The sequence below is a fragment of the Ceratotherium simum genome, chromosome 7 (genome assembly GCF_057802395.1).
Source record: "Ceratotherium simum simum isolate JZ-2026a chromosome 7, ASM5780239v1, whole genome shotgun sequence".
Lineage (NCBI taxonomy): Eukaryota > Metazoa > Chordata > Mammalia > Perissodactyla > Rhinocerotidae > Ceratotherium > Ceratotherium simum.
The window spans coordinates 64,694,140-64,711,226 of NC_141906.1; the positions used below are offsets into that span (position 1 = coordinate 64,694,140).

The following is a 17,087-nucleotide window of genomic DNA, read 5'->3' on the forward strand; positions in this document are numbered from 1 at the left end:
TCCTCCTTTAGTCACTACTCTCAAAAACAACAAGGGCCTTTCTCAACTGTCCAGATGGGTTCTGGTACCTTCAGGCAGATCACACTGTTGTCTTTCTCCTCCACCCAGGAGAAAGACCCGGGTCTTGATGAAATACCCATGTCCAAGTTACACAGAATTCTCAGACTTAGAAAGTTTGTTGAAAGAGACCTTTGAATCTACCATCTCTCCTATCAGAGGAGAAAACTGAGGCTCTGAAAGGTGAATATGCCACAGGATGTCGGAGGCCATCCATGCCCAGGTCTCCTAACACCTGGTCCAGGATCTTCCCTGACTCTCACCACACACACATGCCTCACAAGTCATGTATTCACTGAACAGGCAGACTCAGAAAAAATTTCACCTGTGGACCACAGCTCTGTCCAGTGTCTACGGAGTTCCATCCTGCTCATGATCTTCCCTTCCTGTGTCCCAGTGGATGACAGCTTCAGCCCTTGTTTGTGGATTTAAGCCTGCCCGTGATCTTCTCTTCCTGACTGCCTGCACTACGGATTTCAGACTTGCTTAGACAGCCCCTGCAATCACTCTCTCTTTATTTCCCAGGAAGAGAAATGTTGGTGCTCCAGGTGAAGGTGATGAAAGCATGCATGGGGTGAGATGCAGGATCAAGATTCTGGACAGCTCTGTACATCCCCCTCAGTCCCACCCTATTCCCATCTTTGGCTTTGTCTCTATCAACAATGCACCCTTCATTCTCATCTAGTCTCTATTTGTAGCATGGTCCACCTGCATCTACAATACCCCCAGGTCCCCCAAACAACCCACATCCTCTCCAAGTTCAGTTTGGATTGTCCCACTGTTCAAGCCACCAGAGCCTCTACTGCCATCCCACAGCCTAATGAGACCCAACCACATGCGTCTTTCCAACCAGCCCTCTGCAGAGTGTTTTTCTCAATGAGGAAATGAATGATTCCTAAGTCTAATAAGAGACAAGCTTTAATGAGTGAAAACTGGGAAAATGCTAAATCCAGTTAACTTATTCCAGACCATTACTGCATATCAATAGGCAGTGAAGAAACCCCAAGTGTCTGTTGCCATTGTGTTTGCTTTGAATATAAAGAAATGGGTGAAAGTATATTTGGAAGGAAAAGAAAGGCTGTGTGGTCTCAGATGGCAATCAGCTGCTTACTCACCAGCATACTGCCTTCTGAGCCCTCTCCCCTGTCTTGTTATTTTGATCAAAATCTAGAATAGGGACACCTGAGCAAGTGTGGAGGGTAGCCTCCTCGGAAGGGTCCTAAAGAGTCTGGAGGTGGTTCCCTCTCAGTCTTCTCCCCTCTCTTCCCCTTCCTTTCCCCAGCAAGACCCCACTGGCAACAAGTTTGACCTTTCCGTGGCAAATAGAAATCTTGAATATCTTGGGGTCATCTTTGCCTGCTCCCAACTCCTCACCTTCTATCCAGCCATTCAAATGGGAGCTCTCTCAAATCTACATCTCTTCCAGCCCCATTAGCCACCATCCTAACCATCCACCAGAATTCCTATAGCAGCAGCCCGATGGATCTCCTGCCTCCAGTCCATTCCATTCTGATCAGTTTGTGCCTTCACTCCTTCTAAGCAAATCCAGATGCTCAACTATCAATATGAAAGGATAAAATAAACGAAAAGACCTTTCTTCTTCCCACCGTGTTGCCAAAGTAACATTTCCCAGGGCAAATCTAAATATAGTAAAAACTTTCCATGGCTCCCCATAACTCCCATGATAAAAGCATTCATTCATTTGCTCATTCATTCATTCAGCAAGTGTTTGTTGATTCTACCAAGTGCCAGGCACTGTTCTAGACTCTGGAGTTAATGAACAAGGCAGACAGAGCCCCTGCCCTCAAGGAGCTTATAGTGTAGCTTTGTCAAGCCAACAATTAGAATGCAATGTCTGATGGGGGAAGAACAGAGCATGATGGGAGCACCTAACTTGCACCCAGGCTGTCCTTAGAATGGCACAGAAGCTTCTTTCCAAGTTTACCCAACACACTTTTCTAGGCTCATCTTTTTTCCTCCCCTTTAACCCCCCTCCCATAAGCCAGCCACTGATTGTTCTTAGAATATCCCCAGAATCAACCGTGGAACATTTGTTTATGCTGTTGCCTATTCCTGAAATGCCTTTCCCCCTCTAACTAATTAATTATTTTAGTCAATCAGGCAGCCAATATATATTTATTGAGAATGTACTGTGTGCCAGGCACTGTGCAAATACTGAAGGTACAGTGCTGAGCAAAACCAGACACAATCCCTGCCCTAAAGAGCTTACCGTTTAGTGCGAGGAGACACATGTAAATCAAAGGACCACATAAGGTGCACATTTATAGTCAGGAAAAGTGCCGTGAAAGAAAGGTCCAGGGTGCTAATGAGATCATGGAACAGAGATAGAACTGAATCTGAAGACTCAGGAAAGATTTCTCCAAGGAAGGGACGATTCGGCTGGGATTTGGGAAGAGCCCGAGCTCTCCAGGCAAAGGCAACAGGCAAATTCCTGTGGCGGGAGAGAGTGTGGCGCCCCCAAGGGACTGAAAGAAGCCCCAGCGGGAGAGTGAAGGGAGGACGCTGTGAGCAGAGGCTGGATGGTGGCTGGGCCAGATTAGGCAAAGCCTTTAGAGCCACGGTGAGCTCAGTCCTTAGCCCCAGAGCAATGGCAACCCTTTTTAAAAAGCAGCCCAGGGACACAATCAGCTTGCCACCACCCTTTTAAGACCCAAGTTAAATATCCCTCTGCCTTCCCCAATACCCCTGGCAGCCCTGCACTGGATAGCCCCCTCTAGTAGCACAGGCACCACTAGCACATGGGACACGGTGAGGGCTAGTGGGTGGTAAGTCCTCGAGAGCAGGGACCCTATCTTCATCTTTGTACTTTCAGCTGCACACAGTGTCTGCCATGTGGTAAGTGCTCAGCAAAGTTTTGTTGAATCATGATCAATCAATCCACACGTGCAGCTGCCAGTCTGCTTCATTTCCTCCCCTCCACCATCCTGCCCAGGCAGGAAAGTTCCAACCTACTGCCTTAGTTCAGACTCCTATCACACCTTGCCTTCTAAACAAGTGCCCTGCCTCCCTTCTCTCTCTCACACAACCCATCCTCCATGTAGCTGCCAGGGTTCCTTCCTAAACAAAGGACAGACCAGGCCACTCTGCTCCTTGTATAAACCTTCACTGACTCCCCACTGCCCACAGGATCAAATTCAAATCTTTTAGGCTAATTATTCAATACACTTCATGATGCAGTCTCAAACTAATCTTTTTGCCCTCATGTTTCCTTGCATCCTTTCTTCCCTGTACCCTATATTCCAACTACAATCAAAGGTCTAGAATATTCTTCAAGAAGGCCACCACTCCCACCCCCGTGCCTTTGCTTAGGCTGTGTTCTCAGCCTAGAATGTCCCTCCCTCATGTTTTCCTAATTAGAAAACCACTGGTGCTTCAAGATACAGCTCAACTGCCAACCCATCCCAAAATTTCTCCCCTAATCTCCCAAATCCAGAAGTAGTGGCGTCTTTTTGTATAGATACATTTATTCCTAGCACCTTGCCCAGTAACTGGCGCATCAGAGTCCTCAAATAAAAAATAAATGAGCCCCATTCTGTCCCTGCACTGCACTCCCCCTGCATCAGCCACTGTGACGGCCATGAAGAGTGGGAGAGAGGGGAATAGCAGCTCTCTGGTCTCCACGCGGGAGCATGTGTTCTCAGGAGGAAAGGGAAACAAGGCCTCCCTTGTTCAAATATTCAGACAAAAATGACCCAAGCTGTATTCTAGGAAATTATTCCTAAGCCTGCAAAGAACCATCCATTGTTTCTGGACTATTTCTCAAGCTCAGAGATAAAATATGAAGTTTATAATTTACCAACTATAAATAAATATGCCCCACCAAATTACTTATTTTGTTAAGCAATCATTTTTTTTTAATTTGTTTAAAAGCCATTTACTTTGGGAGTCATTCCAATTTATATCTAAACATTTAAACTTAGGAAATTACTCAGTCAAATATGGACTGTGAGAAGAATTCCCCACATGGTGAGTCAGCGGTGTCACTATTGGACACAAAGGGCATTTTTCATCTGTTTTAATTAAGACACAAAGGAGTAGCAAAAAATATCAGTCATGTGGTTGATTAAAAATACTTCCTAACCATCTGCTCTAGGGCAGCAATAGCTGTCTAACACTTGAAGTCAATGTTTAACGACTGACACGACTAAAACCTTTGTGACTCAGAGAAAACAAGTCACTCTCTCCATGTGCAACCTTCTTTGATATCCACCTTGTCACCTACTGGTCTTTCCTTTCTTCTCCAAGACCGGCTTTCATCATCATCCAAAGCCCATTAATGCCTGACTGTACACAGTGCAGGGCAGGGCACTGTACCAAGTTCTCCGCTCTCTTGGAAGTCACAATCCAACTCAGACACACACGCAGAACACAGAGAAAACAAAACGACCCCAGTAATATGTTGTACGGTAAATACAACATAAGCAAAATCAGAGTTTTCTTCATTTTCACACCAACTTATGCTGGGACAGCTCCTTTGAAGTGTATTCTGTCTTCACGACCATCCTGGGAGATGAGCAAGGCAGGCATTTCTATCTCCATTTGATTAGTGACCACACTGAGAGCAGAGGGGCTAAATGGTTTGCCCAAGTTCACACTGGTGGGCCAAGTGACAGGGGCTAAAAGAAAATCCAGGTCTTCTGACTTCAAATCCAGAGCTCTCTCACCCTCTCCAGGGCTGCCTCCCACAGACCTGGGAAGACCAGTGGGAGACTTACAAGGTCAGTGCTCTTTAGAGTGAGAGGCAGAGCTAGGACTGGGGTTTAGGTGGGGGAGACGGGGAGAGGTGTGAGGAACCATGCCAGCTTAGACGGGTGGGCGGAAGCCGCTGACAAACCCAGTATCAGGTCGTGAAGGTTTTGTAGTGAAGGGGATTTTCAGGAACGTTTTAAATTATGGGAGAGAACTGACTTGATAGGTGGCAAGATGAGGCAGGAGGGGAATGAAACTGCAGGGCCTTGACTTTTACTCTGGTTCCCATTTAATTTTAAAAGATACACCTAAGGTAGAAAATCCTAAATCCCACTTAAGCTTCCCTCCCTTTTCCTGCCAGAACAGGAGCCAAGTTCCTAGGGCCTGGGCTGCATCAGGGACGCCTGGAATTGACAATGAGCTCTGCCAGTGTCGCCTCTGTTCTCTGCTGGTCTGTGAACCAGAGTCACAGAGCAGCTGCCCCAGCAACTTGGCTAATTAAATTAGAGCCCAGTGAATGCTCTATTGACCCGAAGCTCACTCCAGTGAGCAGGCCCACTTGGAAGGTGACAATGTCCATGGCTGTTAGCTAACAGATTAAACAAAACGGACAAAGACACTAAGGGGCAATAGGAAGTCCTGCCACCGTAAACAAAGTGTCTAAAGCACAGCTGCTAGAGTGTGTGACCTGGAGGAGACCCGTCTGATGTGACGGCTTGATTTGTGCCCTCTCCCCCAAATTCATATGTTGAATTCCTAACTCCAGTACCTCAGAGTGTGACCTTATTTGGAGACGGGGTCTTCATAGAGGTGATCAAGTTAAAAGAAGGTCATTAGGATGAGCCCTAATCCAATATGGCTGGTGTCCTTAAAAAGGGAGGAAATTGAGACAGAGAGGCACACACAGAGGGCAGATGATACGAAGAGACACAGAGAGAAGACGGCCATCTATCAGCCAAGGAGAGAGTCCTGGAACAGATCCTTCCCTCACAGCCCTCAGAAGGTACCAATCCTGCCAACACCTTGATTTTGGATTTCCAGGCTCCAGAACTGTGAGACGATATATTTCTGTTGTTCAAGCCACCCAGTTTCTGGTGCTTTGTTACAGCAGTCCTGGCCAACTAATACATCCACAGACGTATGAGAGGCAGAAAGACCCCTGGGTGAGAAGGACTTTTCATGAAAATAATGAACGGAGTACCCACTCTAGAATCAAACAAACCTAGGTTAGGATCCTGACTTTGTATTACCCACTGTGTGTCCTTGGGCAAGATGCTTAACCTCTCTGTGCCTTGATTTCTCATCTGTAAAATAGGGACAATACTATCTTCCTCAAAGGAATGTTCTTAGGATTAAATGTGAAACATGCGGTCTTTGGCTTATACAGATCCAGATGGCACATGGCACCTCAGCAACCTGGCACAGTCGCCAATGTAAATTCTGACCAGCTACCAAACACTGAGGGTAATGAGTATAATGAGTCGCTCTTGTAAAATAACTACGACGTGCACATTAGCCTGATATTACCACACCCTCTGCAGAGCCTGTGAACATGACCATGAATGCTTCCTTCGTCGGTTCTTTCTGCCCCACTGAATTTATCACAGACTTTGCTCTTTCTCTCTGTCTCTGACCGCAGACTTGAGCTTTATGCTCAGAAGTCCCTCTCCATTTCTCCGGCCAGACTTGGGCCAGGAGAGGACAGTTCCTCAGCAGCCCTCAGAGCCTGCCTCTCACCACTTTACTCTCGTGCTCACTCCTAGAGACGGCCATACAGACTCGGAGAAAAAATTGCACCTTTATTTGCCCTTTTTGTTACCTGGTTAAAAAAAAAGAAAAAGTTACTTTCACCCTCCCACCTCCACCCAAAAATAATAATAAAACGAAATGGAAAACCACTTCCAGTAACAATAATAATAAGGTTATATAATAAAGCCCTATTTGTCCAGAATTGATGGGAAATTGCCTGTTTTGGTTAACTGCCTATTCTATTTAAAAGTTACCCCATCAAAGCTGAAGACTGCCTTTCAAAGAAGTACAACGTAAATGAAATACGCTAAACTCCAAGTGCCTGGGATGGTTTGATGTCCACCGGTGCAGAGCCTTGGGGAATTTGGCAGTGCTTCAAAGACACTGTCAGGGCTTTAGTTAGCGCTGAAAAGTCCTGACAACAAGAACTGAAGGTGACTTGTGCCTTCAGGTGGTATAAATTCTAAACAAACAGGCTTTTATACATTTACATAAATACAAATTTCCACACACAGCTGAGGGAAGAAGATCTTTCGAGACCCAAAATCAAATCCTTCCCATGTTAGAGGTCTCATGGGTTACTTACAAGGACACTCCAGCATATGCCACAAAGGTGTTCGCCTTTTCTCTTTGTTTGGGCCATGTTGCCACACATTGCTGACCTCAAATCAATCCGTCATGATTTATCAAGGTTACTCTGCCCAGCTCCACATCGAGAAAAGCATTTGACTCCATTCCTGCCCTTGAAGACTTCCAGTTTAGTTGGAGAACTACATACGTAATTAAACTCTAAACTGTGTGCATTGAGCTGGAAGTGCTGAGCACTGGAGTTAACGAGTCTATGATCACTACTCTGTGTCAGGCCCTGTGCTGTGTGTTTCACATAGATGGTCTCATTTTATCTTAGCAGCTGCATGAGGTCCGTCATATCTTTATCCCCTTTTTACAAATGAAGATTCTGAGTCTGAGAGAGAATAAATAACTTGTCCAAGGTCACAGAGTTGAGTGCTAATGTATGAATTCAGGTCAATGTAACTCCATAGCCTACACTGGCATTTCATGCCTCCAACCCTGCGTCCTCCACACCTCCTCTGACCCAAGTCCAGGTAGACCAGCTGGCCACTGCAGAGATCATCCAAAGAATCAGAACTACATCCCCTCTGCTCTTTCTTCTTTTCCCTTTTCATCCCACATACTCACCCACGGCTCCTAGTAATCTTTCCCAAAATAAGACAAAACAAAAAAACAGAGAACTGAGACAACAGGCTTCTCTGGAGCCCCTTTCTTCTACTCTGAAGCAAACTCCAAGGGGAAATATACTTTAGTGCAAAACAAAACAGGTGTTTACGACCTTTGCTTCATGGAAAAATAATATTACTTTCTTAATGAGACCGTGACTTTGCCACTTTGTCTTTATAAAAAAAGAGTTATCATATAGGTTTGTTTCTCCTCTGATTGAACTACTCTTTCTTTTTTACTGCTTTGCTGGCAGATATTAGTAAAAGACAAACAAAACCCAGTAAGTTAAGAGTCTATTGAGTTCTTAGGGACCCCGAGTTAAATTCTCATAGGTTGATAAAGTGAATGTTAAACAACCAGGCACTTGGAGTAAAAAGAAACAGAAAAAGAATTAGAAATAATACTGCCACATGCATGTACTACAGCACCACCCAGCCAGATGGATGAGGTGGCTGATATTTTTCTAAAATTAACAGGAAATTGACACATGGATGGAGGGGATTTAAGCTCTTCATAAGTCTGCTAGAAGTCCCATTCTGCTAAAAATCACAATGTCCAATGTGTTTTTTAGTTGCCCTGCTAATAGTTGCTTTTCAGAAAGTCAAAGAAGGAAAGAGGGGAACTTTTTATCCAAAACATCAGTTTGAGAACAATTGCAAATTTCACAATAGGCCAGAAAAAAATGGTTTGGCCTAGGCACAGGCCTTGGCTTGAAAGCATATTTTAGAGTATAGAAAAGCACATTTAAAGAGTATAGAAAAATACCAGAAAGTTCTCATGGTCATAGACTATAAAAGAAAGACATCGTCCTACGAATGAAAGTGAGGTGGGGGGGGGGGGGAGGCAGTGTTCAAAACTGAAAATCTGACCGTATAATAAAACATCGTGATACAATAAAAAACAGAAGTGTGACTGCAAATGGAAATCAGCAATGAGTTCTACAAAACAACAACGAAAACAAGAAATAGGCCCTTCATAAGCAAAAATATAAAAATGGCCTGGACATGGAAAAATAGTGTCAGAAAGATCAAAGCCCAGAATATGCTGAAGTTTATGGAAAACACTATTTCAAGGGATTTGGGGGGTGGGCAGGGGGTATGGTCAGTAAAAGAAAAGGAACAAGAAAGAGTTAGATTATGCTTGGAGTTGATGATGCGATGTTAAAAAAATGACAGAAAGCTGAACAACTCAAACACTATTTTGCTTCCATATTCCCTATCAAGGACAATCATCTTCAACCTGGAAAGGATGGAACAAACATATTTGAGAGGAAAATGAAGCCTTAGATAGATGAAAAGATAGAAAAAGAAAATCTGGGTTTTAAATGAGTCCACAATTCTAAACTCTAGATATAATTCTAGAATTATATCCCATGGGACTTAAAAATAAAAGAAACTGCAGATGTAATCACCAAACAATGTTACATAATCCTTGAGATGAGCAAGTGTCCCAATTTTCAAAAAGGGCAAAAGGTCTACTGTTTCTTCAGACCAGTGCAATTGAAGTTAATTTTACAAAAGACCCTAGAACAGATTACTAAATAGATAGTTGGTGAGGAAGAAGTCCTCCTCTTTTAGTTCTAAGTAATAATAATGTAGATACAGATATGGCAAACTATTTAGACTATGCATTTAGGAAAAGAGCTTCGTATTGAAATTAAATGAAATTTATAACAAAGTTAATCTGACATATTTAATGTTATGCATAATTTTTATAATACTGCATGGTAATCAAGCATAAATGGAGCCCTTCATGCAAATGAAAACAATTATTATTCTTTTAAAGCAGCATTTCTAAAGTCAGAGAATGGGAATGGGAGACAGAAGCCACCAGCGGCTGCTCCACTCCCCACCCCACTCCACCCAGATAGACCTTAGGGAACGAGGTTCCCCTGACTTAAACCACACCAGTCCCATACTTCAGCCAACACCAGTCCCAGAACTCAGTAGCTGAGGCTGGGTAACCTTGTCTACTAGGATTCTCCGTGAAAGGAACCCAGGAGAATCTAGTTCCAAAGGGATAGGGGATATCCTCTCTGATGAAACAATCAGCAAGAGGAGTCTTTTCTGGGCACCTTTTGAACACCCAGAAACTGTGGGATTGGGTTAGCCGGAGCAAGTGGCTGGGGCAGAGGGAAGGAGAACTCAAAGGGGAAGTGATGGCATGGGTCAGCTGTCAACAGCATTTGAGGTGTTGGTCACACCTGGAGCTCAGGGAATGAGAGTGGAGTGGATATAGGTGAGCCTGAGTGGAGAACTGAGGTTGGGGAGAAAAAGAGGGAGGCGGGCAGCTAGAGGGGAGCGGGGAAAGACAAGAGCTGTAAGGATGCAAAAAGAGAAAGCTTCAAAAGAAACAAAATTCAGACTTTTCATAGGAATGAGCCCTGGGTTTGAAATAATATGCAGTCTGGCATTTGCTTCAACAATCCAGTGTGTGTTTGCAGCAGCAAGGAGGAGGGAGTGGGTGAGGAGGGGTACAGATGACACAAGATTGGCTGTATGATTGTAATTGTTGAAGATGGGTGATGGGTATCTAGGGGTTCACCATACTGTTTTCTCTACTTTTGTATGTTTCCATTTTTAAGTGGTTTTTGTTTTTTTTTTTTTTTTTTTTTGAAGCTACCAAAGGTTTACTATTTGACTCAGAGTAAAAATAAATACACAAAATCCTTATAATGGCCTACACAATCTATCCCCTCCTCTCCAGTTACTTCTCTAACCTCCTTTCCTCCTACTCTCCCCCTCACTCTGCTATGCCTTGAGTTCACCAGGCACACTCCTCCCAGCTCAGGGCTTTGCAAAGGCTGGTCTCTCTGCTTAGAGTTGTCTGCACCCAGATACCCACATGGCTCACTCACTTTCTCAAGGAGGTGTACTCTGACCATCCTCTTCAGAATGGCAGCTCACTCCTCTTTCCCTTATCTCCGGAACTCCAGTAGAGTTCACATTTATCACCCTACATTTATTTTTTCCATAGCACTTAAAATCTTCAAACATACTAATTTACTTATTTTATGTTTATTAGCTGTCTTTGTCACTAGAATTTAAATCACAAGAGGGACAGGGAACTTTTGTTTTGGGGGGAGTTTTGTTCAGTGACTAGAGCAACGCCTGGTACCCAATAAATGTAAGTGGAATGAATGTAGGAAGGTTTTAGACTTATAAGGCTGAGACAAGGGAAGGAGTAGGTGTCTTTGGCCTTGGTTCTAGTGTCTTCTTCAATAGCTGGAGCAGTTAAAACCCATCTACTCCCCCCCCCCTTTTGCACTACACCAGAAATCTAGGGCACCTGACTTCTGAGGAGGAGTGAAGAGCTTATACATAGCTCATCAGAATTATCGCCCTCCTCCCCAAGCTCTGAACAGAGATTTCATAACTTGGGTTTGAGACATCTAAGGCTATCTCCAGGTATATTACGTGACATCACATAACTCTTAACCGAACTCCTCATGACAAAGTGAGGAATTTCTGTCTAAACCATAGGATAATTGAAATACTTCTCAAAATTGGGGCTTTGTAGCTTTGAGGAAATTTTAGGCTTTAGCAAAATGTGTATTTTTAGGAGGAAGTTATTATCATAAAATAAACGTTCAAAATCAGTTCTGTGATTAGGAAGAATGTGGGCATCAAAACCCAGTTTAAAAGGACTACTTTGTACCTAGACTTTTTGTATGTGAGGCAATTTCCAATAGCCTTATCCCTTCCTGCATTTACAGTCACCTACCTTCCCAGTTACTCCTATACACCCCTTCACTTAACCGTAGCACAAACTAGCTGTGGAACTTGGACAAACTACTTCTTTGGGCCAGTTTTCTTATCACAAAAATACCCGAGGGGGTGGATGGGTGTGTGTGTACCACTCAGAACTTTCAGAACATAGAAAAAATCTCAGGAAATCAGATAAAACAAACAACAGAATGAAACTCCACAAAAGGCTGGGAATCATTGCCTTAAGTGATAGCATAAGTACTTGCAAGAACAGGAAGGAAATTATCCACATTCCTTCAACAATGGTATTAATCAAAGAAAATACTGTCTGATCGATTCACAAGTGACTGTTCAGCAACATGTTGCAGCTTATAGTGTAGATGCTGTTCAGGATCTGGATAACTTTCCTGGGCTGACGGAGGCCAGAATATAAGCCCAGGGAAAAACGGACAGGCTCCCTGGCTTTCATTTCCAGAGACCAGGCCTAGATGCTACCTGGTGATGCTACCAGGCCTGAGGAAAGAGTGCCATCTGGAGGATCTCCATTTTACAGAGAAATCTTCATGCAAAACTGACTGTGGAATGTGCCACCAACAATGCAGGATCCACATAGTAACTATCAAATCACTTTATGGATTTAAGTTGTTTGCAGTCTTGCCTTTTAACAAAAACTTTCCTTTTTACTAAAATCTTGGGGAACCTTTCTTGAATTTCAGTTCTCAAAGTCATTTGTATAGTTCTGGTTGTTATTTGGGAAGAGGTTTCTTCTAGTTGGCCCATGTATCCACTAAATGAGTCAAGCCTCTTAACGTTCCCTTCCTCCCATAATCTACATACTCTTTCTAAAGGAGAAAGGTTCTACTCCCATTCCAACTCAGGTTCCCAATCAAAATAGGTACCCTCAAGGTCCCTGTAAGAGTTGCCAGACTCAACTCCCACATGCTCCATCAGATGGCTCATCCCTAACCAGAATGAACATCCACTTAATCATTAGCTATCAATTGCCTTGGCCAGAGAAGAGGATGGAGTCTGCCTGCTCTGTGTGCCGTGGTATTCCAACTATTCGTTAGAGGAAATAGTCCTGAGGGATAGAGTCTACACAGCTTCAGGAAAACTGTAATGCAGTTTTCTTTGCTACTGAAGGGAGGAAAGGAGTCAGGAGCATGCTCTTCAGTTACGAGATCCCACCCCCAAATTGCTGTACCTGTCAAGCAACAGGAATAGCTTCTATGAACAAAAGAAATCTGATGTTCTGTGCAATAGTCCTGTGATGCATTTATTTCAGTTCTGTCCTTAGTTCCCCATTCTCTCAGTTGTTGAGAGAATTCTTTCAGCTACCTGAAATTGTGTGAATTTTCAAAAACAGGTACCTTCTTCACCTGTGAAATGGCTCCTTCCTCTTCTTTCAAGAAAGACAACTCCTTTGTTCTTAAAAACTAAAGTTGGTTCAGGCAATTTTTTTCTGTGAGTTCTCATAGCAAGACATGCTGAGTACAGATAAATAGCTTGTCAGTAAGCACAACTGAGCTTTGTTATAAAAAGAAAACCAGCCTTCTTTCTTATTCATTCTTCTATGACCCCTAAATAGGTAAAAGAAAAATTAAGCAACCAGAATGACTAGGGGCAGAGCCAGAACTAAGAATGAGAGGGTCAAGGCAGAACACTTGAAGGCAGAAGGAAAAACAATTTGTTGTGTGTGTGCCAGGGATCAAGCAGTTGAGGCCTAAGGAAGCATGCCCACTGTCCTGAAAACTTCCTCCAGACAGCATCTGCATCAAAAGCACATAAAGATCACACCCTTTACCTTCTTTTCATGAGAAACCATACTTCAGTCTGAAGAAATACAATCCAGAGTCCTACAGAGATCCAGGATAACCTTAACATAATATGTACCTCCAACGCTGCAGAGTTAAAAACACAAAAAGTTGACCTGAAGGATTACCTCTGTCCACCAAATAAAGGATTAGACTACAGAGCCCACAGTTAGCGTCTCATGGCACATACATGCCAAAAAAACATTGGTAATTTAAACTTTTGTCATTTGAGAAGGTAGAGAAGCAGTGGAGCTTGAGAAGGCAAAAAAAATCCAACCAAGAAAACAGAATTTAGTTAAAATAGCAAAAAGTGCCAAAAATTTATACTGAAAGAAAGTCCTAGGAGTCCTAGGAATTCTGAGAAATTATCAGATAGTGTTATGAAGAAAGAAGATGATAAGTCAGCGAGTCCTCTGTGAGGATCATAAATGTCAATAAAATGAATGGCAGAGAAGATAAGAAAACTTGGTCTCTTTTGTCAAAGCTCCCATGTTATTAAAGACACTCATCCATTACTCTGAAAAGCATTATTTATTGGAAAGAAATATTAAAGGAAGTCTCCTTAATTCCTGCAAGGCCAGATATGATTCCCCTACCCCCCAAAATATATCTCCCATTTGCTCACAAATTCTTTACCCTGACTCTTGGAACCTCCTGGATTCCTTGATCCGAGGCCAGGGCGTACATTTACAATGAATACAGTTCCCAGAGGGCCCTGTAAGCAACATGAAATAATGCTGTTTCTTATCAAGGGACAGTGGCTAGAAAGTTAACAAATTGAGGTGCTTCTCTTGACATCTTGTCTTAACATCCAGTTCTTCAATAAAGCCTCATACAGGCCAGGAGGTAAGGAGTTCTTAGGTGAAATCAAACTTCCATGATATATTGGTTCATCAAAACCAATGGGTGATTCCAAGAAGTCTTTAAAGGAGTAATTATGCCAAGACAGGAATCCACATAATCAAGACATGGCTTTCTTAGGAAGATGGAGCTATTTAATCTTAGCAAGGGTAGCTGCTCTTCTTTCTGTGTTCTGGAACAAGGCACGAATTAAAGCTTTTACTTGACTGGAAGAGAATGCAGCTGCCAAGGGCCCTTTTCCATCTGCCCACCTGCAAAATAAAAGACAAATTCTATTTCCTATTATGTCACCAAAGTATAACCAAGACTTTAAAATTGCTTATTTGATCCCAAATGCTTATTTATTTTAAATGGAAATAAAACAAATCTTGGCATCCTTCCCCTTCTTTATAGATCTACCACTCAATCTCTTTGACCTCTTTTGCTTCTTGGCTACATTTTGGTATCAGTACAGACAGATGAAGAAACCAAGTTAGAAAGATAAGACTGTTCTCCATTATTCTATATTCACTAAGCCCTGTTTAAACTTGACAATTATGACCACATTCTCATATAGTTATATGGAGTCTTGGGATCTGTAACTACTTTAAAGAGTGAACCACAAGCAACAAATTTTAACTGACAAAGGATTGGTATAAAAAATACATAGAGAACTTCCATGAATCAACAATGAAATCACAAGTAACCCAGTAAAATAAAGGGCAAAAAATATGAACAGGCATTTTACAACAAAAGAAAAATGAATGATCAATAAAAAGATGCTCAACATCATTAGAATTTAGGGAAATGTAAATTAAAATGACAATGAGCTACCATTTCACACCACGTTAGCAAAAATTTTTAAATCTCGTAATACCAAATACTGGTAAAAATGTGTAGCAACAGGATAAACCATAAAATATTTGTATAATGAAATAAAACAACGAAAATGAACTGCAGCTACACACACCATCATGAATGAATTTCAAAAACATAATATTAAACAAAAGAAGCAAGTTATAGAAGATTCCACTTACAGAAAGTTCAAAAACAGGCAAGTCTAAACTTTATATTGTTTAGGGACATGAGCAAATGTGGTAAAACTAAAGAAAGGCAAGAAAATAAATAACACAAAATTCAAGATAGTGGTTACCTCTGGTGGGGAGTATATGGAGAGGGGTACACATGAGTCTTCAAAGGTACTGGTAATATTTTTCTTAAGTTGGGTAATTGGTATAGGAACATTTATTTTACTCTTTTTCTTTAAACTGTGAATATATGTTACATATACTGTACTCTTTCATATGTATATTTTATAATTTTAAAATGTTTAAACTATATGATGGGAGGTAGTTTCTTTGGTAAAAAAAAATTTTCTCAATTAGTTATTATACTTAAATTTACGGAAATCTCTGGTGGAAAAAAACTTCTGATGCAGAAAAAGAGAAGCTAAGAAATACCAGTATTGTAATTTTTCTCATAACAAGGAATTAATGATCATTCTTAGGCTGTAAGAGGGACTTTTAATAGCAGAAAGAAAAATTCTTATCTGCTGCCCTCTGGAGTCTTACCTAAAGACATCTTATTACCCACTAAGGACTTGTAAATAACAAATAAATAAATTAAATTTTGTACTAAATGTAGTTAGAGGTATTTTGATGTGATTTTTTTCAAGTAGAAATCCCCTTTACATTGTTTTAGAATGGACAATATCTGCTGGACAACTCAGACACATCTAGGATGACTGGTCTAATATAATTGGGCATCTGTAATAAGCCAAGCAAAAGCAGATAGACAAATAGCTATAGGGATGGAGATGTACCTTAAAGCCTATTCAAGGAGTTCCCTATGCAAGGTATGCACACTTGTTAATAATCTACCAAAACAATAATAAAAGCATCCATAGATATATATATATATAACTAACCCACATCTATTCTGTTTTGGGCAGTATCAACAACCTCTGCACACTCAGTATGATCTGATATAGCATACAATTACTGGGCATAGTAATGTTAACTGATGGTGTTGAGAGAAAACATCACCCACTATATTTAAGAAAAGATGAATCCTTTCTATGTGTATGGTGCTTAATCTCTAAAATTATTGTACTGCCTGCAGAAAAACTGCTGGTCGATCAAACAATGGTTTGATGCCAAATACTCCGTACAGATAAAAGCCACTTCTCTGTTAACATATCAAAGCCAATCTTAAAATGTATCCACTGTTGGTTAAAATGAGCAACAATTTCCATCCAGGTGTTACAAGGTTGTACTTCTTACAAATGCAAGATCATCTGTACAGCATGCCAAAACAATATGTTCAAGACCAAAATAAAATGAAACAAGGCATCTTTATGTTATCAAATATGAGAAAGTGATTATGAGATCCATACAATGACAGACCATGCGAAAACCCCAACTACTACTTCTCAATATGAAATTCTTTCCTGAGTAACATTAAGAAACAGAGAAAAGCACTGTTATCAATGACAATAATACTCGTCATAGTTGTGGAGAGATATATGCCTCTACAGAAGGGTTATACCCACCGATCCCCAATTTCTTGCAGGCTGGCTTGTAACATCATCATCAATTCTTTGAACGGCATCCATTTTGGCACATAGACTGGAACCTCTTCCTGATATTTCTTGTTCTTGCTTTCTTCAGATAGAGGTGCAAATACTTGGGGTCCTTCATCCATCACTGTTTTGCATAAGGAATACAATCTATCACCATCTTCAGTAGAGATGTCCTGATTTTGCACCAAGGGAACACAACAGAATAGAATTGGGCCAGCTTAGTAATAAGAAAAGGGTAGATCTTTGCTGTGTGCTGTCCAGGGGATCAGCTACAACAAAATGTTTTCCAACTAATTTAGCATACCTTACTAGACACTAGATTTCATCAGCTCTCTGACAATACCCCTAAAGCTAGAAAGACACAAAATATGTTTCAACAGATTGTCAGTA

General features: G+C 41.7%; 1 protein-coding gene across 1 annotated transcript in view; it reads right to left on the minus strand.

Moving 5' to 3' along the window:
- Positions 1-13,788: 13,788 nt before the first annotated feature.
- The window catches only part of ZW10 (zw10 kinetochore protein), a 35,464-nt gene continuing 32,165 nt past the window's right edge, over positions 13,789-17,087 (minus strand). Inside the window, exons 15-16 of the mRNA XM_004427314.3 lie at positions 16,668-16,870; positions 13,789-14,388 (exon numbers count right to left, since the gene is read on the minus strand). Coding sequence (XP_004427371.1) covers positions 14,268-14,388; positions 16,668-16,870 — 324 coding nt within the window. The 3' untranslated portion in view covers positions 13,789-14,267. The remainder of the gene's footprint in view (positions 14,389-16,667; positions 16,871-17,087) is intronic.